We start from the raw sequence: 23,422 nt of genomic DNA on the forward strand, positions 1-23,422 counted from the left end.
AGAGCAGCTCAGTGGGATCACGGCATAAGGTGTTGGCGGCAGTAGCAACAGACCGAGCTGGAGAAACAAGCAGAGGGTAGCCAATAAAGGCTCTTATGTGCCATGTCAAGGAAGTGGGAACTAAGGGCACTGGAAAGGTGTTGAAGGATTTGAAGAAGTTCGACCCCGTCAGATGGGTGTTTTTGAAAGATCGCCAGAGGGGTGCCCAGGTGGCACAGTTGGTTGAGGATCTGACTCTTGGTTTCCACTAAGGTCAGGATCTCAGGGTGATTGGGCTCTGCACTCAGTAGGGAGGCTGCTTGGGATTCTCCGTCTCCCTCTCCCTCTGTCCCTTCCCCTGCTCGTGCTCTCCCTCTTTCTCTCCCTCTAAAAATAAACAAATCATTAAAAAAAAAAAAAAAAGAATCACCAGCTGCAGTAGGAGAAACAGAAGGGAACTGTAATAGTTTTCTGGAAGCAGACGCTGTGACCGGGGGTTTGAGAGCAGGTGTGCGGAGGGCGCTCTGGGGAGCTCCGTGCAGAGCGACGGGAGCAGGGCTGAACGGTGGGGCAGCTCCGACGGTCCTGTAAGGAGCTCGGGAGCAGGCACGGTCCTGCCGAGTCCCTCTGCATCACAGGGGCCAGACTTTTGCATCCCTCTCATCCCCAATGGTCCAAACTCGGGGTCGTGTGCCATACTGAAGCCACGACTACTGACCATGACCATTCGCTATCACAAGGACTGCTGCGTGAGCGCTCCAGCCCCGCAGGGCTCCGAAGCACGCCAGGAGCTTTATTCATGGTGCCTAACTCGCAGCGGCAGAGCCCCAGATACCATCCTTGTGACTCTCCTCTGGCTTGCAGTAGGCTCCCTGTGGTCTTTCCCAGCACAGACATTGAACACCATGGGTGCATGGCCAGAGACAGGATGCTCTCAAGGCAGCCCAGCCCTCTGCATGGCGCTTTGCAGCTCCGGACCCCCTCGAGGCTGCCGGTGCTCGCTGGCCACCAGTAACAGCCTCTTTTATGGCCACCAGCCGGTAGGTCTCTACCTCCAGTTGGTGTCCTTAGGACGGCTCCTGCCATAGACGGAGCCCCCATAGGTCAGGTTCCCAGGGAAACAGCCTCTGAGACTTGCACACAGGAGGGTCTTGGGAAGTGCTGTCCGGGGCAGCAGCGGGGCAGCAGCAGGAGGCAGGACTGAGCAGAAGGAGGCGGCAACTCCGTCTGCATGGAAGACGGGCTGGAGCTGGGAAGTCAGGTGGCTCTCGACTTGCAGGGGAACCAGAGGCTGGCATTTAGCGTGCATCTGTGTCACTGGAGGTGGCCTGTCCCCACATCCACAAGTACTCTCTGAGGGAAAGTGCTGGATAGCGTCTCAGTGGAGAACCAGCAGCAACCCAAGTTCCCAGCAGCTGCTGTGGGGCCCAGTGTGGCAGCCGTCCACCACCAGATGCAAGCCCTGAGAGATGCCCGGTGTACTGGGGAGGGCAGCCAGGACGACCGAGATGTGGGGTTGGACGTCGGGGTTGGACGTCGGGGCTGCGGACCCTGTCAATGAGCAAGAAGACAGGATGATAGAAGCAGAAGTTCAAGTCAGTGCTCGGACTTCTGACTTGGGCAGACGGTGGTGCCCTTCCCTGGACGAAGAAACACTGCGGCAAAATCGGGGAGTGCAGGGGGCGCCGGCTCGCTTGGACGTCGGAGAGCAGGTGTTCAGCAGGTAGAAGGAGGGGTGCCCAGGGCACCTGCACGGGGATCCCCAGGCTGGAGCCAAGCAAATAGTCCAGTCGCGCCCCACTCAGCTGTGGTCCCTACCCCAGCCTCCCCCTCCTCCTCGGGGGTTCAGCCAGAGGCCAGGAGGGGTGCCTCCCTGGGAAGGAGAATGATTCCAGGATGCTCGGACGAGCCTGGACACCTGGATCTGTTTTGCCTCCATATCTCATCCCCGTTATGTCTTGGACGTTTTCTGTGCTCCGCACATGCGCCTTCCAGAACTGGGAGCCGGGTGAGCTTTATTCTCCCAGAAGTGCAAGTCCCGGTTATTTAGGTGTGTAGTTCCGGAATCATCTGTTGGTTTAAGTAAAGCAGCTTTATTGGTAACCACTTCCCTGAAGCCTTCAGGGACTGGCGCGGGGTGTGGGCGCCGATGATGGTGATGCACCCCTGCGGGTGTGTCCCAGCACGTGGCTCAGGGCCAAGGGAGCCGAGTGAGTGCTTGGACCCCCCCACTCCGTGCCCTCTGTCACCCATTTCCCAAGCACTTAGCCTGCGAGGGGAGCGGGGCTGGTACTCACTCCCCGGAACTGGTTCCCATCTTCCCCACCTGCAAGCAAGTCCCTCAGATTCTAGCAGCCGTTGTCCCTCCCCTGCCGCCTGGGGCCAGTCAGATCTCCTGAGCTATAAATAAGGAAACGAGCAGGCATATGAATCACTTTATAGGTTGTAAAGTACTGCAAAACGGTAAAACCTGGGCTTCGGGTATTTTTAAGGCTGAATGCTGAAAATGTCAGGCATGACAGAGAGAGAAAATGAAAGATGACACCAAAGGACAAAGGGAGGCGTGCAGGCACACGCGTACACACACGCACACGCACATGCACGCGCACTCTGACACACGGGCCAGGCCTCAGAGGCAGACCTGACCACACAGAGCCGGTCTCTGTCTCGCCCGGGACCCTCCCGCCCTGCAGACTGCTTCCTTGTTGTCCGGAGCCTTCAGTCCAGGAAGAGCCCGCGCTGGGCCCCTGGCTGCAGCACTTCCTGGGGCCCAGCCTCTCCCGTGCGGCCTCCCCCTCTCTCTGGAAGCCTCCCCAGCTTGGGACACAATCGACCAGGCGGCCTGAGCTCCCTTACCTCAGCCCCAACCAGAGATTGGCCCTCCGCCCAGACAGCTTCCCAGAGTCCCCCATCCTCAGCAGCCCGGCTCTGAACACCTCCCTAGGCAGGGGCAGGCTCATGGCCAGGGGGCTGCCTCTGTGGCTTCTGGATCCCGGAGGGGAGCAGGAATCCCGGCCAACCTGCTAGAGAAGGGCCAGATGGAGGCTCCTATCCCTTCTTTGCTGGTCTGTATCCTGTGTAACAGACAGAACCTCACACACACACACACACACACACACCCCACATACACAATGCACCCCCTCACCCCCCATCCCCACAAACACACCCCACACCAGAGACTTTTCTCTCCTCCCAAGGAGGACATTCTGTGGGAAGCCACGGGAAGAGGGGACACATGTCTGCAGAGCACCCGCTCCTTCACCAGATGGCGCTAAATCCTTAAGGGAAAAGACACTTGGCAAGAACCAGCGGCCAAAATGAAATTGGGGCGGGGGACGGGGGTAGGACAAGGAGCATTTACCACTTAGGACTGACCACAGGGACAGGAGAATCAAAGGACAGTTTTCACAGGAGCAGCATCTCTGAGCGAAGGGCAGGTATGAAGAGCTGAGAGCTGGCCACTGGCTGCTGTAAATCCATCCCTCACTGATAGATTAACAATGGGGCGGGGGGCGGGGAGAATTCATGTCACACGCAGGACCGCTGGATGGCCGTTGGTGGGGAAATGGTTCTTCTGCTCCATGTGATGACCTCCTAACAAATTAAGCCCCCGCCCAGCGCAAGCCCAAAGGGCTTGCACGTTTAAATCGCTCACTTCTGTTTTCCAAATTTTCATTTCCTTTCTCTCAGCGAGAACTGCTTGGGCATCTCTCGTCGGCCCGGCCTTATTCTGTGAGGAATCCAAGGCAAGGCAGAAGGGTTTTGAAGTCCAACAGAGCTGGTCTTGAAAAGGAGTTTCAGCCACGACATGGTTACTTTCTGTAACCACGTCGTGGTTACTTTCTGTGACCCTGGCCTAGGCAGTGGAGCCCAGTGGGTCTGTCCAATGCTAGTCTAGTCATTGATGTGAACGCTTTTTTAGATTTGGCCAACATTCCATTTCCAGGTGTTTATTTCTTTAAGTAAAAGAGGTACCCATAATGTGGTGGGCCTCAACCAATCAGTTGAGACTCTTAAGAGCAAAGATGGAGGTTTTCCAGAGAAGAAAGAATGCTGCCTCAAGACTGTAAAACAGGAACCCTGCTCGCCTGCCCTACAAATAGAGGACTTGCCAGCTCCAACAATCCCAGGAGCCAGTTCCTTAAAATGAATCTGTATATTTTATACATACATACATACATATACATATCCTGTTGGTTAGGTCTCCCTGGAGAATCTTGACCCATACGTTAGTTGTAGCCGTTATTAAGTGCCTCATGTTACCTCTCGACGCCATGCTTTCCTCGTCTGTAATGGGATACTGTAAAATCGGGCAGATTTATTGAAATGATGCACACATAATGCTGAGCTGAGAGCCTGACAAATCAGTGTGTGTGCGGGATGAAACAGATCTGTCCCCATCCATCCCCACCCCTGTGTACATACACCGCAAGCTCTTGGGCCCCACCCAGACCTGATTCAGAAACTGGGCTGGTGCTGTCGGGAGGTCATGCAGCGATTCTGTGTTTCAGGGACCCTGCCCGTCGGAGAAGCCCCCTTCTGCTAATGGAAGTGCCACAGGCAGGGATGTTTTGGTTTGTTGTTTGATTGTTTGTCATCCCTTTTGTTTGCTAATGCGTCCCTAGTACCTGGGACAGTGTCTCGCACATCACAGGTGCCCGACACTTGCTTCCGGAATGAATAGATTTTGGTGTCAGCTACAGCAAAAGTAATAGTCTGCTTTCAACTAGGATGGCCTCATTTGACACAAGGCCAAGGCTGTGTTCTCTGCTCTGGCTTCCGTTTTGCGTGAGTGGTGCTTCCATATTCAAAATCCCACGTCTATGTTGAAATTTTAGTTAATTACTTCGCTAAGCAAGCCATGAACTAGAGATCTTCGTTACCAAAAATCCAAATTAGCTTATCTTCCTTGATCAAGTGTAGATGATTCCCCATATGTCAACTCGTAATAATAGTTGGAACACAAAGCACTTTAAAACACCCAATAGGGGCGCCTGGGTGGCTCAGTGGGTTAAGCCTCTGCCTTCGGGTCAGGTCATGATCTCAGGGTCCTGGGATGGAGCCCCGCATTGGGCTCTCTGCTGGGAGGGGAGCCTGCTTCCCCCTCGCTCTCTGCCTGCCTCTCTGCTGCTTGTGATCTGTCTCTCTGTCAAATAAATAAATAAAATCTTTTTTTAAAAAGTCTGATAAGTGATAGCTATTAATAATCTTACTACTTAATATTTATGCTGTTCCATTTCTCCATCAATCTCAGAATAGGCTAATAGACATTCTTTATTTTGCTTTCCTTCTGCGAAGCACTTAAGGTCCCACTGGGCAGGACTGTAGACATCCAGCCCAACATACATATTGCACATCTGGCAGAAATTGCCGTTGTTATTGTCATTAAAATATTCTTCTAAATTTCGTTTGAAAGTGTGGCCCATGAAGTTTGGAACTCAGTGGTGAGAGTGTAGCCTAGCACATCCCTCAGTCAGACACTCTATCACATGCCAGTGCTCCAATGAGTTCTTAAATACATATATATGTTCTGTGTCTATATCCATAGGTATATAATACATACATAGAAATTACTAATATATGTTCCTATTTAAAATTATATATGATTAATAATAATGTGTATATATTACCCCAAAAGAGACAGTAATCATTTTTAAAATGTGAGAACAATAAAGAAGAACAAAAAAAAAAAATAAAATGTGAGAACAAATTCTGTTGTCACCTTTAGGCCTGAAAGGTAAGGCAATGCTCTGACTCACCAGCAGGGGGCAGACTGCTCACAAGAAGTGGCCTTCCAGTAACACACCCGAGCAGTCACATCTGAATTAAGCCGACGATATCTTCAGCGATTAATGGCAATCACATCCTTTTTGGAAAATAGATTTGAACTTGACTTTCAGAATTAGGATTTACTTTTCCAAATGTTGTCTAAACAGATGTCACAGATAAGTTGCTTCAAGCCTGAAGACCACACGCGTGCGAACAGTCTCTCCGTGGTCTAACTTACAGATATATTAGCAACAAGCCCCAGGCGCAAATTTTAGAATGTGCCTGAGGACCCTTTGATTTACCTGCATTGTCCAAAAGGCAGTGAAGGCCAGTCCAGACTCGCAGCTTCTTTCCGAGTTTGTACGAACGCGCAGAGTGTGATGTTCCCGTCTCCGTCAGCCAGAGGTGATGGTGATGAAGGCGGTGACGGATGATGAGGAAGGTGACGGATGATGAGGAAGGTGACGGATGATGAGGAAGCTGACGATGGTGGTGATGACAACAAAATCATCGTGGTTATGGGAGCAGGAAGCAGGAAGTTCGCGTTCAGGTGTACCAGGCTTTGTACTACCTCCTCTGCCCGTTTGTCTTACCGACTCACACCAGCCCTGGAAGGATCTACCACGTTCATCACATCACAGAGGAGCCGAGCCTGAGTCCGGCCACCACCCAGCTACGCAGCAGGGAAAGAGTGAAGCTGGGACTTAACTCAGGGGTGATGGTTTCAGCTCCTGCTCAGCGGAGAGCCTGCTGCTCCCTCTCCCTCTGCCTGCTGCTCCCTCCGCTTGTGTGTGCTCTCTCACTCTCTCGCAAATAATTAAAATCTTAAAAAAATTTTTTTTTCCAGGGGCGCCTGCGTGGCTCATCATTAAGTGTCTGCCTCCGGCTCAGGTCATGATCCCGGGTTCTGGGATGAAGCCTGGTGTCAGGCTCCCTGTTCCCTGCTTCTCCTTCTCCTACTCTCCCTGCTTGTGTTCCCTCTCTCACTGTGTCTTTCTCTGTCAAATAAATAAATAAATATTTTTCCCCCCACCATATAAGCAAAAACCATGGCCCCCTCTTTAACCATAGATTGGCTGTCAGGCCAACATTTTCCTTGGCTAAAGCAATTTTGAAGTTATATAGGACAATGCAGGAAACTGCTGTTTCCAGCCATCTAATATGTGAGAAGAGGGAATTGTCCCATTCCACTCCCACCCCCACAGCACACAACATCCCATCTCTTGATGGGCCAACAGTAAGCGGGCACAGAGGCCCATGAAGTTAACCTAATCGTTACACTGTCCTATATGAGACACAGCCCATGGCAGGGGAGGGTGATAATGCTGAATCACCCAAGACCTTCACAGCTGGCAACACAGTAACAAAGCCCTGCTTTGTAGCTCAAGACTGAAGTCTAACAGAGAAAAAGTTTATCCAGCCAACCGAGGGAGATGGCCCCAAACCTCCCAGCAACTCACAACCCCCCAGCTGTTCTTAAAGATTCAAATCCAGACCTACTGAATCCGGATCCCCAGGGTGTGAGCATAAGAATCTGTATTTATTTAAAAAACCAAACAAATAAACAACAACAACAAAAAAAAAACCCTTTCCATGGTCCTGAAGCCGTGGGCATCTGGCCATTGCTTGCAATCATTCCAGAGGGATTTGAACAGCAGTATTGAAGACACTCCAAAAGAATGCTAGGCTAAGACACGCTCATGTCCTTAGAAAGGGCTTGATAACAGCCCTTTTCCCTGGGATTGTTAGTCAAAGGTCTAACACAAACTGTCACTTGGGCACGCATAGCCCACTAGAAGGATGTTCCGGGGCTGTGTTTCTCGGTTCCCCAGTGTCAGCGAGAGCTATAGCCGTGATGTGGGTCTCAGTGAGAGATGATGGTGGTCCATCATCTCCCTCTTCCATGTGGATCCAACAGAAGAAGCCAGGAAGCAGTAAGGGCAACTTTGATGAGGTGCTGTGGCCCCCTGAGGGCCTCCTTGGTGGCTCTGTCCTGACCAAGAGGAAGGCAGGCCCGAGGTGGAAGGTGCAGGGGGACACTCAGAGATAATAAGGACAAAGAGAAGGCATGGGCTTTGGCAGTTGGGCTCTCACTCGTGTCCTTTCTAGAACGGTTTCAAGAGGCCACGTGGAAGTGAGAGCCAGAAAGCAAGAGCAGGAGCATGCGGGGCCCCGTGGCGCTGGGCTGGGAAGCGAAGGTTTCTCCGTCGCCCCTGCTGGCTGCTCATGACCTTGTCATGGCCTTCAGCCCCTTAGTCTTCTTTGTACCATGTGACATCCAGCAAAAGAAACGAATGGTAGTGGCAGGAGCAGGGATATGAAATCGGAGCCCCCAGGGTTCCCTCTGATTCTGCTGCTCAGACTGGGACCCAATCCAGTCGTCTCTTGAAGCCTTGGCAGCAGAAACGGTCGGCAACCAAACCCGCCTTCCGGGGAAGCTACCGTCGCTAAATCCAAGATCGCCATGAAGCCCCTGACAGGGCGAGCGCCCTTCCTCATGTAAGAGAAACAGCGTCACGGTGGGTTCCTCAAACCCTTCCCGTCCCGGCTCCAAGATCCCAGAGCTGCCGGCCTCCCCCTCGCGGCACCTGCGCGCTGCAGACCGCAAACGGTGCCCTCGCAGGGGCACAGCTCGGTGCCTAGACACACACCTGTGCGTCAGCCCACACTGAAGGACGCATAGACTCAGCGGGAAAACGGGCCAAAGGACAAGACGGCGGATTCCATGCGCATCTGAGAAGTGGACCGCCCTATCATTTATCGGGAAAGGATTCCGCATATGGCTTCGAAGTTACGCACGGAACTGCTTAATGCCTGTGGGGGTGGGGGCAGGGGAGGCATCACCTCTGCCACCAAAAAAAAAAAAAAAAGAAATCATACCTTAGCAATTTTCTCTGAGTTAACTTCTAATTTTTCAAAGCTCTAAAACACCTGGGCCCTACTCGGTTGTGGGTGGTAAGAGTTCCCTGTCCCAGGAGGCAGATTCCTGTCGCGTGACACTAAAAAGCATTTCACACAGTCACCATTCTGTCTTGTTCCTGAGGTGCTGGGGGATCTCTCCTGCCCCAGGCTTTCTCCTCTCTTGTCTCCGATGATTACAGGCGGCATCTCCACCCGTGTCCTTGGCTTCTTGTCTCACGCGGGCGCCTAAGCCCTCCGAAGCTTTAGGCTTCTCTCTGCAGAGTGGGCACTGAGCTCTCTCTTGACCCTCGCCTCGGGTCCCCAGGGTTGATACCCACACCTTCAGCTGCCGCAGGGATGTCCGCACCGGGCTGCCCAGCCGGGGACAGGACGCCGTGTGCCAGCAGCTCATCCTTTCCCCATACGACATCTTCTTCCCATGCGTCACTCCTTGATTTGATAAGTTGTCCCCACTGTGGTGCAGGGGGACCGGCCAGCGCCAGTGAGAGCCTGCCCTCATGCTGCTCCAGGCTTTAGACCGAATGCCCTCCCCGCACTCCAGGTCTGCCCGTGGTTCCACACAGGCTCTGGAAGGACCACAGTGCAGTGGGAGCACTGAGGCTTAAGAAGCAAACAAGAGCTACGTGTGCCTTTCCAGCTACGTCTCCTTGGGGAGGTGATACAACCTCTCCAGGCTCATTTTCTGCATCTGCAAAACAAGGAGAGCCTTTGCATGATTTCATGTGTGGGGTTATTGCAAGGATTAAAGGTGGTAGATACGGTGTGTTTGGCACATAGTAGGTTCTCAGTAAATGACACCTCTTATTCTAACAAAAACAACCTGTTTAAGACCATGTGCAGTATGCCTACAACTTTCTGTGTTTCACATATGGAATAATGTCTGTGTCCCCTAACACGTCAGGCTTCTCTGACTCTCTTGCTACTTTGCACATGACCCCTGGAGCCCTCCTGAACAGGGGCTGTCCTTCTGTTTCCTGCCCTGTTCACTCACGATGGTTTACTTAATATTTGTCACACCCCTAGTATGTAGTCAGGCCATTCCCTCTGTCTAAAGTGGCCCCGTTTATCTATTCAGATTCTGCCCACCACTTGTGAAAGCACCTGCTTGGATACTCACTTCCTTTGAGTCTCTCCACCCTTCCAGAATCCTCTGCGCACCCTCTCCCAGGAGACTGGCATTGCTGCCAGACACCGGCTGCTCTCATAAAGGGGCACATCCCAGGTCGTGTCTTATCCACTCCACTGGGTTTTCACATTCTGAGATGAGAAGCCCCGTTTTTCCAATAAACCTTGCAGCCGAGCGCCGTAGTCATTGGCTCAGTCTGTCCCGAGGCTTGGAGCGCCCGTTGTGAGCTCAGCCAGCACTAGGGGCTGGAAGAGGATGCCCAGGGATGCGTGTCGGGCAGCATTTTCATTGGCCTGTTTTGGATGTGTTTGCTGTGAACGTTGGGTCTGAAACCGCCGTGTTTGTGTCTTCCTCCTTTCACCTGTGCAGCCCTGTGGGCTTAGACCTGCTATTATGATTTCAGAGAGAATGACTTCATACTCATTCTCTCCCCTGACTTGTCTGAAATCTAATCTCGCGACTTGGGCGACCACGACACCTAAATATTGAACCGTGAAGCCCTCGAGCCAGAACCGGGCACTTCAGCAGTTCTTTAAATTCTCTCCTTGTTGGTCAGATTCGGTGTCCAGAATTTGCAACACAATCGTGTTTTCATTCGTATGTGGTTGGGGCTATCAGTAGCCTCTGTTAATTGAGAGATTTACTATGCCATCCCCTACATGTATAAAATGTGCTGATACTCAGCCGTCTTCTTGAGCTGACCCGTGTCCTGAGGCACGGCTCACCGTCAGAGCCTAGAACTAGGTCCCCGGCTGGCCAAGGCTCTTCTCAGATTCGCCCAGCCCTGCTCCTTGGCCAGTCCATTTTGTCTCTCTTGTTCTTCACTTCCAGATACAGTATGGTAGGGCTTGTTCCCCAGTAACGAGAGCGGACAGGAAGCAGGGAGCTACAGCCGTCCGGAAGCGTGTGGTGATGCTCTGCGGAGGGAAGGGTCAGCCAGCCAGTGAGGCTTTACTGAGTGTGAGTGCTCACTGTGTGTCGGGCGGAGCTCAGGCCCCCAGCCCTGCTGCAAGCCCTAGATGGGATGGCTGATGAGCGCGACACGCAGCGATCTATCCTCCCAGCCGGGACCCTCTGAGACAGACGGCATCTCGATAATTTCATGGGACAATAGGTAGAGATCCTAGGTGTTTTAAAAGATAGATTTTTTTCCCTCGAGTGTCCGAAGCCCAGCAGATTAGGAAATGACGGCCGTGAAAAAGAATAGTATGTTCCTCCCAGACCCCGAGAGGAGGGGCAGGTGACACCCTGCAGGGCCCCTCGGAGAAGGACTAGGGCTGCTCAGGAGTCAGAGGAAGCAGGGGAAACATGGGCAAGAACCTTTACTGTGGTCTCCATGGGAAGGAATGGGTAAGGCAGGGCGAACGGGCTTTGGATCAGCTGGTTTGAACAATTTCAGTGCGCTCTGGGGTACAGGAGCTGTCCTTCATCGTCTAGGACCTGGCCCAGATGTGATTAGGACAGGGGGATGGTGGTCAGGAGTGTAGGAGCCCATTAGAGGAGGCGGCTGGGTACAGGCTCTGGATCGGTTGGTTTGCCCATGAAGGTCATGCTAGAGTTGTTTACTGTCCCTTCCGAGGGGCGGTCCCTCTGGTGTCCAGGGTGCCCCACATGTCAAAGCATCAGCATAAAACAATGTCTCAGACACACAGCAAGCCAAGACGCATGGTCACCCTATCACACGAGAAGCTTGTCCCCTGTGCCCCCTCCCACCACCTCTCTGAGGACCGCACCCCACCCCAGTAGCCCACCCTGGGCTCTTCTCCCTGTCAGCATCCTGGGAAAGCCCCGGATCCCTTTGCAGCACTCCATGCTCAGCCCAGGAGGTGCCAGCCCAAGGCTCCAGATCCTGGCTGGCCTCTAGAATAGGCGCTTCAGAGTTTCCAAAGCTGGAGAAACTGTCCATGCATTTAAAATGAAGAAGAGGTGTGCTTTCTTCCCTATGCAAAAGTCTTCGAAACCCGGAGTCTAGACAGGAAATGCTGACAAAGCAAAACCTTGAAGGTGAAAACAGAAATTGCTGCTCTAGCATGTTCCTTTCCTCCCTTCTACCATGAATCAAAACCTCCTTAGCTACCTCCCACTCCGCTGAGATACTGCAGGCCGACTGGCCGAGCCATTTCCGTTCACTCCAGCGTGCAAGTGGTTTACACAAGAAGTGTTTTGTTACTCCCCCCAGGTGTGGGGTTGTCAGTGCCCTATCCCGAGGGACCTTGAGCCGGGGATGCTAGGTGCACAGCCATTGGGGAGCCATCCTCGTGCGTCCCGGCTGAACCTGCTCTTGTCCTCCACGCTCTGGGGATCAGGAAAGAAGACAGAGAAAGCTGATATTTTGACAGGAAATTATTTCTCTTTGTATGCCATGATTTTTATCCTTCTCCGAAAGATCAAGCATATCAATAGAAATCCAGTTTTCTGTTTTGTTTTGTTTTTTTAAGATTTTCCTTAATTATTTGACAGAGACCACAAGTAGGCAGAGAGGCAGGCGGGGGGAAGCAGGCTCCCCACTGAGCAGAGAGCCCGAGGCGGGGCTCCATCCCAGGACCCTAAGATCCTGACCTGAGCTGAAGGCAGAGGCTTAACTCACTGAGCTACCCAGGTGCCCCTCTGGTTCTTGATAAACTTTCAGTAATGTGCTGTTGATAGTCTCTGAGCTTCTTGAAGTCACTCTCTGAATCTTTTTCTTGGGGAGAGCATAATATCCTTTGTCAAAATAAACATTTTATTCACCCAGCTGAAAATGCTTTTTTATTTTTAAAGATTTTATTTATTTGAGAGAGAGAGAGAAAGCACAAGTCAGGAATGGGGGACAGAGAGGGAGGCAGAAGGAGAGCGAGAAGCAAACTCCCAGCTGAGCAGGAAGCCTGATTCGAGGCTCAATTCCAAGACCACAGGATCATGACCTGAGCAGAAGGCTGATGCTTAACCGACTAAGCCACCCAGGTGCCCCCGAAAATGCTTTTAACTTGGCAACATATGCACATGTCCAGAGGCAGAAACTTCCACCCAGGGGAATTCTGCTGAGGAATTGTCATGAGAAGTACAGACTCCTCTATAAAAACATATATCTCAAGGTTGTTTAGACTGATAAGAAGCCCCCACATTTTGAGATTAAGGAAGCTGGATGCATTCAGACCCCGGAAAATAATGCAAACTAAAATTCTGTCCACACACACACACACACACACACACACCTCTATAAATGATATGGGGAAAGGTTCATGATGTATTTTAAAGGGAAAAAAATGGATTACAAAAATAATATGTATAGTATATGTAAAATTTTTAAAAGACTGAAAATATAGGCATAAAACTGGAAACAGTGGTTCTATCTGGTGAGGGGCTGCAGGTGATTTTCATCATCCTTTAATCCTTTTCTTCATCTCTCAAAATTTTCTTAATGAGTATGTACATTTTGAAATGAGATTTTTGAAATTATCTGCCTTTAAATAGTGATTGCAATCACATAATAGTACCAAAAATGAGAGAATTTAAAACTTATTTTACTGTAATTTCCACATACATATTTAAAATAAGATTTGGGTTTTAATATGAAAAATTAAACACATTAGATATGTGCATACCTAATATACTATAAAGCAGTATATTAAGCAAAGGAATAATGATTTTCAAGAAGTAAAGTGAACACACGGCACCCCACCCACTGTAAGAAGCAGAGCTTCGAGCCGACCTCTGACAGCTGACCGTGAGCCCTTAGCCAGCCCACCTCCCTTTTGCCCAGGGAGACCACTGCCCTACATCATACATGAATCACCTTCTGTGTGTCTTTGGGTTTTTTTTTTCTTTTCAGTCTAACAGTATTCATTATTTTTGCACCACACCCAGTGCTCCATGCAAGCCGTGCCCTCCTTAATACCCACCACCTGGTTCCCCCAACCTCCCACCCCCCGCCCCTTCAAAACTCTCAGATTGTTTTTCAGAGTCCATAGTCTCTCATGGTTCACCTCCCCTTCCAATTTCCCTCAACTCCCTTCTCCTCCCCATCTCCCCTTGTCCTCCATGTTATTTGTTATGCTCCACAAATAAGTGAAACCATATGATAATTGACTCTCTCTGCTTGACTTATTTCACTCAGCATCATCTCTTCCAGTCCCGTCCATGTTGCTACAAAAGTTGGTGTCTTTGGGTTTTTAACATGCATTTGCTTTTTCTTGCTATCTAACGAATGTTTTTTGAAAGCACCTATGCTTTTATCACAAATTAACCCCTTACTAAAATTCAATATTTCCCTCACTAGGAACACTGACCATAAATTAGAGTAATTTTAGAGTAATTTTAGCACTACCTGTGGTTATATGCAGTTCTTGTCCAGCGTTTTAGTTCTGCCTCGATACTTTAAACCAATAAAGTGAACATGATTCTGATAGTTTTATATAATCAGTATTGGCTTTGTCGTACCCACACAGAAGCATTTTCTTTGCTCACAGTTGCTTCTTGTAACTCAGGTCTTCGTTTGGACTTGATCCTATTGGTTTTTTCCTTTAGTGAAGGTCTGTTGATGAGAAATACCCAGTATCTTATGTCTGAAAGTGTTTTTATTAATACTTATTTTGAAAATTCATTTTGCTTATTTATAATTCTAAGTAGACTGGTTCTCCTTAGTACTTTGTGGATCTTATACTACTGTCTGCTAGCGCCCATGGGTTAAAGAAATCTGCCGTCAGAATAATTGTAGCCTCTTTGTAGTTAATCTGTTTTCCTTGCCTCTAGTCTTCAGTACTGTTTCTCCTGCATGACCTCTGCTATCTTGGTCTGGAACTCTAGAGAAGTGGACTTTCTCACTCTCTCCCCACTAACTTGTACTCTCCTTTTCATATTTTTTACTGTTTGCTCTCTGATCTGTAGTCTGTATAATTTCTCCAGCTTCATCTTCCAGTTTACAAATTCTCCCATCATTTGTATCTAATTTGCTATGTAATTCTTCAACTGAGTTTCTAATTTTAATCATTGGTTTCTTTGCATTCAGAAAAATGCACAAAAGAAATAGGTTTTCTTTTTTAAATCTGCCTGGTTCATTATGATAACCTCATATGCCTTTACCAAACTTCTCATACTTTTGTTTCTTGGAGCATATCAAACATATTTATTTTGTACTCTGTATCTGATCATTCCAGTATCTACAACATTTGCTGGTCAGATTCTTGAGTTTTGTATTTCTGCCACTTTCACTAATGATAGCTTCTTTCCTCCTGTATTAGGTAACTTCTCTATTGTGATCTTTTGCTCTTTGGAATTTTATTTGTGTGATTTTTTTTTTTTTTGAAGTTTGGCTTTTTTAAGTGTACTGCTATATGGAAAATACTTTTGCTTCAGCCAGGTTCCTGGGTATGCTACCAGAGTATTTCAAATTAGCTTTTTGTCTCGGGTTCTTTATTCAGCTAATCAGTAGTGAATTCTTTTCACTACTAGTAATGAATTCTTTTCACAAAAACCTTGCATATGAGGCTTAGTGGTTAGGAATTTTCAGAGAGGCTTTGTCTCCCCAATCTTCTTCACCATAAGGCTGGAACCAGCACAAATCTTTATTAATTCTTAATCCATTCTCTCCTCTGGGAAGACTTTTTTCCCTAGTCCATCAGCTGTGGAGGTCACCCCTCAGGAGTCTAGGTTGTTTGATTCCACCTTTCATCCTGCTCTGGCCCAGGTTTTCTCTCTGTATTCTCTAAAGAGCCAGACTCTGGGAAGCCTGAGACCAGGAAAATACCTCCATCACAAGCCCCAGATTCCTCCTTCCCTTAACCAGGAGGATTTTCTCTTTCCCTTTCTAGGCCTCAGGGATTTCCTTTCCTTCTCTACCAGATCAGCTGTGCATTAACATCTTCCATATTCCATCCAGCATTTTTAGATGTGGAGACCAGGGAGAATTGCACTCAGTGCACAGTGTGCCAGATTGCTGAAAAGCAACATTTTGAAATTAGTTTTTAGTAAGTACAATTATATATTTCTCTGATCTAGATGCCCCCATAGACAATGTTAAAGCCTCACTTTAGAGTTACAAGCTCCTGGGCCTTATAAAGAAAATCTTGGAACCTATGGTTGGGGGGGACGTATTTGCTGTGTATCGCTGAGGATTAGGCCCACATGTGAATCTGAGCTGACTGGAAGATGTGTAGTTCAGATCAAAAGCTACTTACTACATCCTGCAACCGCTGTCCTTAACCACACCTTTATCCCCTGCACTCTCAGCCACGAGTGGCCTGTAAGCTGGGGTCAAAGGGAGTTCTCAGTACCTGTGGTTGTTCTTAGCCATTAAACTTACTCTGTTACATCCTAACCAAGTATTAACCAATCAGAGGACACCCTCTGAGTTATAAAGGAAGTTTCCTTTATGATGTAACAGAAAGAAATTTGCTTCTTCACTGCAAGGACCGCGACTAGGATGCACCCCATTGCCCCACCTGGTTCTTGGGGTCGTACTCCCAGATGATCAGCAGGTTCGTGTCTTGGTGTGGTGTGTCATTTCTTCATTCACTGAGCTAAGATACAGAGTGCCTCCTAGGTACCTGGCACAAGACTAGACCCTGGAGATGTGAGGAGGACACAAACGTGAGCTCGGCTCCGGGCAAATTCACTTTCTATTGGAAATAATAAAAATATAAGCACTAATTACAACAAAACCCACTAAATACTGCAAATGAGGTACAAACACAGTGATTTATGTCATGATGAGCCCCAGGTGGTGTAGCGAAGTATTGAATCACTATATTGCACACTGAAACTAATATAATAATATATGTTAACTATACTGGAATTAAAATGTAAAAAAACAGTTATTTGCTTTATAATATACTGCTCTCTTTTTGAGATATAATTGATATGTGACATTATGTTAGATTTAGATGTACAACATAACGATTATATATATAATCACATATATAATACATATTACGTATTTTATTTACATATATATATATATATATAAATGATGACCACAGGTTTAGCTAACATCCCTCACCACATATAAATACAACCTTTTTTCTTCTCATAAGAACTTCTTAGGTCTCCTCTCTTTGCAACTTTCAAGTCTCTCATGCAGTATTGTTAACTACTTTCATTCCCCAGACCCACCTCTGGTCACCATCAGTCTGTTCTCTGTATCTCTGAGTTCAGGCTTAGATTCTACATATAAGCGAGACCATATAGTATCTGTCTTTCTCTCTAAGTTACTTCACTTAGCGAAATGCTCTCAAGCTCTCTCCGTGTTGTCACACAGTGCAGGATACTGTCTTCCACGGTGTCTGTCCAGTCTCTGTCCCCCCTAGCAATGCACAAGAGCTCCCTCTTCTCCACATCTGCCACTGTTCTCTCTTGTCTCTTTGCAATATCCATTCTAACAGACATGAGGGGAAGTCTTGTTGTGGCTTTGATTTGCATTTCCCCGATGAGGAGCGCTGCTGGCACCTTTTTATGTACCTGTAGGCCATTTGTATGCCTTCTTTGGAAAAATGTCTACTCAGATCGTCTGCCCATTGTTTTTTTTATCAGGTTGCTTGGTTTTATTGCCACTGCATTTTCTGAGTTCTATACATATTTTGGATACTAACCTCTTAACAGAAGATTTTCAAGTATCTTCCCCCAATCAGCAAGTTGCCTTTTAGTGTTACTGATGGTTTCTGTTGCTGTGCAGAAGCTTGTTAGTCGGATGGAGTCCCACTTGTCTATTTTTGCTTTGGTTGACTCTGCTTTTGGTGTCTTTACGACTGAAAACTTAACACTTTTTAAGTATTTAGAACTTGATGGTGAAATGTTAAAAGCTGGATTCATATGCAGGGTGGAGACTTCTACTCACCAGATTTGGCATCTTTAGGTAACTCACCCCACTGGGGTGACCAGATGATGACTACATACTAAGGCCACATCACTCTCACCACTTAGAAATCCTGCTGGGGTGCCTGCGTGGCTCAGTGGGTTAAAGCCTCTGCCTTCGGCTCAGGTCATGATCTCAGAGTCCTGGGATTGAGTTCCGCGTAGGGCTCTCTGCTCAGCGGGGGCCCTGCTTCCTCCTCTCTCTCTGCCTGCCTCTCTGCCTGCTTGTGATCTCTGCCTACTTTTGATCTCTGTCTGTCAAATAAATGAATAAAATCTTAAAAAAAAAAAAAAGAAAGAAAAGAAAACTTGCTAAGCACAGAGGTGCTGAACAGAGTTTGATTCTCAAAGCACAATGTTATGTGTTAGAAACCTGTAGGTGAGCATCTTTGGTTTGGGTTTCCATCCTTCAGGATTTAAAAAAAAAAAAAAAAAAACTCTAAGATTTTATTTCTTGAGAGAAAGAGAGAGCATGAACATGAGCAGGGGGAGAGTTAGTGGGAGAAGCAGACTCCCTGCTGAGCAGGGACCCGAGGTGGGACTTGATCTGAGGACCCTGGAGTCATGACCTGAGCCAAAGGCAGATGCTTCACCAACTGAGCCCCCCGGGACCCCCGTGTTTTCCAAATTTTTACATTTGACGGGCACCAATGCTGCCATATACGATGTAAGCATTTCTGAACCTGGCATTTGACCTTTATTAATCACTCAGAGGCCTCATTTGAAAAATAAGTTTGTTATCTTATTAGAAACCCCACCATTTTCTCTAGGTTATTGGGAGGAACAACTGAAAAATAGAAGTCAAAGTGTAAAAAAATAATGTTATAAATTTGCAAAGTATTATCATCATTATTATTAGACTAATATGGGAGTATTAGAGCATTTTTTGTTATTTGATTTCTTCACTGATTTATATTTGAAGTTATTTTTAGTAGTTTCTTGATATAAAAATAGCTCTGGAGATATTTTTAATTAGTTTTTACAGGTTAGTAAAATGACTTGCATGCTCATATTAATTTTAAAGTATAGAAGGCCAAAATGGAGGGATTCTGTTCAGCTGAAGATGTTGGAATATATTTAAATATAGACCTCGGCCACAAGTTTCTTGTACTGAATCCAAAAATATAACCATTCTTTTTCCGCACACGTCATCCGGTACTGAAGTAAGTGTGAGAGAGGACAGTGTCTGAGTGGTTAGACGGGAGCAGAAGGAAACCTCCCTTCCTCTTTGTCCAGCGAGTCAGGAAAAACTCAGTCCTGTGACGATAACAATATTAACAAACATTTCTGAGAGCTCGCCATGTGAGAGATCCTGAGGGAATTCATATTATCACTTAACAACATGCATCAGATACCCGTTCTAAGCCTTTCAAGAAATTCACTCAACCCCTGATACCCCAGTGCACTAGGCATTCCTCGCTTCCCTCTAAGAGAGGAGAACTTTCGGAGAGGTGACGGTGCGTCTCACAGTTCCTCACCTGGGTGGGGCTGGGGTTGGAGCCCGGGCGGCGTCCCCAGACTCACAGTCTCTCCCCCGGCTCCTCCCGACCCCCTCCGCCTTCCATGTCACGTCAACTCCGTTTCCTTCTTCCGGCTCCTGTCCCTTCTGTGACAACATTTGGAGCTCCCCATCCTCAGGTGCAAGAATGAAGGATAACGAGATGTAAAGGAGTCTTGAAACGTCCCATTTACCAGCTCTGGGCAACTGGTGAGCCCACCTCCTCCTCGGTGGGAAAGAAACATGAGTACACTCGCCTCACAAAGCATCGAAGGCAGTGTCTCTAGGGCATTCGCACCTCACCTGCACGGTTCACACCTCACACACGTCATTCATGACCATTATCCAAAACAACCGAAGAAGGGATCTCACACTATGAAATTAAGCTGTTTTCTCAGCACATAAGTGAAGGCCGAAGGCAGAGGAAACCATGTTCCGTGCATGTCGGGCCTTGTCCCGCACCTGTCAAGTGTGTTTATGCTTGGTTTTCTTCCTTGAGGCACTCCCAGCTCTAGGAGTTTTCTAGACCTGTGTCTCAAAGAACCGACACATCAACCCCCATGTCACGCTCTGAGCCGCAGCTCCTTCTGTCTTCACTCCGCAGGCTTACCGAGTTGACCAGAAGGCTGCGGAGCAAGCCCGGTGGGAAGAGGCCTCCAAAGAAACGATCAAGAAAACCACCAAGCCCTGTCCTCGCTGCCATGTGCCCGTTGAGAAAAATGGTGAGTCTGAGAAGAAGTGAGGGTTGGGGGAGCGCTCCTTGGAGAGCGGGAGCCAGCGGTAGTAGCAGTCAGGAACTGTAAGAGGACATGGAACTGATGAGCTCAGCACCCTGGGAATTTGGAGCCACTGGCCAGAACGCCAGTCTCCGCTCTCCCAGGCCAAGTTTTTAAACTGCCTAAGGCCGAGATCCCCCTCTGTCAAAGAGAGATGAAAACAGAGGCTGTCTCACACCAGGAGAATCATGAGCTGTCGCACACGGCAGATACACAGCCAAGTGCCTGGTTTAGACGATCAATAAACCTAATTGCCCTCATTATTATTAATTATTAATATTAGACACTTCGTATCTGGTAAGCGGTCCACTAGTGTGTATATATATATATATATATATATATGTATATGTATATATAATGGAAGCTTCCCAGCCCCGTATTTCTCAGCGTTCTTGTCTCGAGTTCCTCAGTAGGGAAAGAGTTGCCAGGTCATTCCTATAGCATGTCCCTCTTGCATAATAACAACCACACAAACAATTAACTCATATTGAGCATTTACAGGGTGTTTGGTCTAAGTTCCCTACAAATGTCAGATCATTTAACGCTCGCAGAAATCACAATATATTCCCATTTGCAATGTGCATTAGCGACTCAGAATCCTTTTGTAAAGAAACTGGTTTAGTTTTGTTTGATTTCCTGGTTCCCAAATTTGGGAGCCATGACTTCCTCTTCTTCCTGTCACACCAGCTTGTAGACCGATGGAGAGCAGCGTGCACTTGGGCTCATGGTGTCCGTCCTTGTTGCGGGAGAGTCGGGGCTTTGCATTACAACCCCACTCGCCTGCTTTGTTAAAATACCCTCTGCGTGCCTCTGTCTCTCCATGAACCTCTTCCGTTAGCCTTTTGCCAGCTACTCTCAGTTTTGAGAGGTGAGGTGACCTCTGGAGAGGTGAGGTGAGGTGACCGCGGGGAGATGCGTCTGGAGTTTGCCCTCGCTGCCGCCGGTCATGTAGGAGGCCCCCGCTAGGCCCCGCTCTGTGTGGGTTCGCAGGCATGGAAACGCGGGATCCGTATCTGAACGGTTCTCTTCTTAACGACACTCCAATCCCAAGAAAGGCTGGGACCCCACGGCCCCGACGCACTCAGTAACTGCGGGAGCCCCGTGGCTGCGGGGACCCTTGGGGCGTGCAGATGGCAGGACCGTCCTTCCTGCTCCTGTCCTCACGGACAAGGAGCCCCTGAAACCCACCGAAGGACACGGGGGGAGGCCCGCTCAGCTCCCCAACGGTGCGTCTGTGCCAGCGGCTGCACTTCTTCTCCCCTTGAGCTTCCCAGGGCTGGGACGACGGCACCGGGGTCCTGCGGCCTGCGGCGGTCGGCGTGCGTCCTCCCTGCTCGGCGGCGCTGGTCTGTTTGGCTCTAGGCTGCCCCGTTCACGGTGATTCTGATGCCTCACACCAACCGGGGCCCCGGCTGCCATCCGTCCAGGATGTGCCAACCGGTATAAAGCCATCACAGCCCAGTGCCCAGAGCCCGTTCCAAGTGTGAGAGGTGCCCGCTGGCCCGCTGGGGAGCGGAACCCGGCAGTCTCGGGACAGGCCTGCAGGCCCGTTTCCCCCGTTGTGTCCCTCAGAAGGTGTTCACTGATGCGAACAAGAGAGCACCGACACAGCCCAGGGCAGCAGGAATGGGCTCAGCTCAGGCCACGTCCCTGGCTCGGAGACAATGGTCTCCTGGAAATCAAGACATAAATGGGCGTCATGAGTCCTCGCGTCCCTCTGCGCACTGGGATGTGCCTGAATCATGTATGAGGAGAGGACACCAGTGGAGCCGGGGCAGGAACTCTTGCAGCCCGCACTGCTCTGCTCGAGGGTGCCGTGTAGGCAAGTGAAGTCAGGAAAGACGCAGGGCCGCCTGGCTGGCTCAGCCGGCTCAGAGACTGCCACCAGCCTGGGATGCTGGGATCCCGGGATTGAGTCTGGCGTCAGGCTCCCTGCTCAGCGGGGACTTGCTTCTCCTTCTCCCTCTGTCCCTCCCCTGCCCATGCTCTCTCTCAGTCTGGCTCTCTCTCAAATAAATAAATAAAACATTAAAAAAAAGAAAAGGTGCAAAGAGCCTTCACCAGGGAGAGTGCACAGTGCTGATAAACACGGGCCACCTCACACGTATTTCAAGAATGTACATTAAATACTAAGAAACCATGTTGCTATTACCGAAGGGCAGGAAAGGTGCCTGTCTCTTCCCTCGGCCCAGAAAAGCACCTGACAAATACTCATTGAATTAAAAAGTAGCTAGTTAAAGGGGATGACACAAAAACAGATATATTTTTTTAAGATTTCATTTATTAGAGAGAGAGAGAGCTCAAGCAGGGGGAGCAGAAGACAGAGGGAGAAGCAGACTCCCCACAGAGCAGGGAGCCTGATCCAGGGCTCCATCCCAGGACCCCAGGATCAGGACCTGAGCCAAAGGCAGTCACTTAACTGCTAAATCAACTGGCCACCCTCAAGCCCCCCATCTCCGATTTCTTTGAAGTATCGGGATTTGCTATAAATGGAAAGCCCTGATTTTTCACCAATAGATTTTTAGCCCATAAAACTTTAAGCTTATTAATAATAAGTATTAATCATCTAAGCTGTTTTTAAAGCATACAGCAGAGACAGATGTGAGCTCTATGGGCAAGAAAAGCTGGTCTCATGATCTCATTCTCAAAGTAAATTCATGGCCTCTGTCATAGTCCTCTGAATCCCAGAAAGGAGTTCTTCCTGCCGCAAAGCCACAAACAACGTGAGGCTCATTCCCACGTCGAACTCGGGCGAAGCCTCATTGCTTCCTCCTGCCAGCCTCAGTCTGGGAAAGCATCTTCCTTCCCTCCCACCACAGACCTAGGATTCGCCGCTTCCTTTCCCTGATCAACAAGTGCCTGTTGCCGGTTAAATCTCCCTTCAGGTTGTTCAAGAACTTCCACTCCCTCCATAAACCTAATGAAAGAGCCTCTGGCCCCTGCCACAGTGCTGATGGGAACAGGTGCCTCAGCCCGTGGACAGATCAGAATTCTCTAGGAGGGAAGCCATGTTTTCTTTGTTTAAATGACCACAAAGTCAGGGGACGTTGTCAGCAGCATCTTGCTTACAGTTACTTTTGTGCTGGCAAAGCTGTTAGAATCAGAGTCCCTGGTGCTATTCTGTATTATGGGAGCTAGCTTATGGCCCTGCATCTGTTAAGCACCAGGGGGCTTAAAGAAACGTAATAACATGAATATTCTCTCTTCCTGTTTCCTTTCTTCTTATTCTGTGGAGCCATCATGATTCTTGTTTCTGCAATAAAATGTTATTTGTAATATTAGTATTTTTGAAGATTTTGGTATTGTAGGAAGACATTTTGTTATTTACATCATAAGCGTATAATCATTAAATATGTATTTAAAATTAGACAGTCCTGCAATTGTGTAACCCTAAATGGGAAATATAAAGATAAAAGTATCATAGGTAAGTCTTCCCTTTATATTCTGCATATTTTTAAGCTTTAAATGATCTTTAAAACAAACCAAAAAGGAGTAGCAAAGTAGGGGATTTTTAAATGCCCTTAA

The 23,422-nt window shown here is 48.6% G+C and overlaps 1 protein-coding gene across 2 annotated transcripts in view; it reads left to right on the plus strand.

Annotated features, from left to right (window-relative positions):
- PRKN (parkin RBR E3 ubiquitin protein ligase) overlaps positions 1 to 23,422 on the plus strand; it is a 1,310,068-nt gene that overhangs the window by 1,282,955 nt on the left and 3,691 nt on the right. For both annotated transcript variants that reach the window (XM_044242625.1, XM_044242633.1), the window contains exon 11: positions 19,726 to 19,843. In XM_044242625.1, the coding sequence (XP_044098560.1) occupies positions 19,726 to 19,843 (118 nt within the window). The remainder of the gene's footprint in view (positions 1 to 19,725; positions 19,844 to 23,422) is intronic.

This window comes from Neovison vison, chromosome 1 (genome assembly GCF_020171115.1).
Source record: "Neovison vison isolate M4711 chromosome 1, ASM_NN_V1, whole genome shotgun sequence".
Classification (NCBI taxonomy): Eukaryota; Metazoa; Chordata; class Mammalia; order Carnivora; family Mustelidae; genus Neogale; species Neogale vison.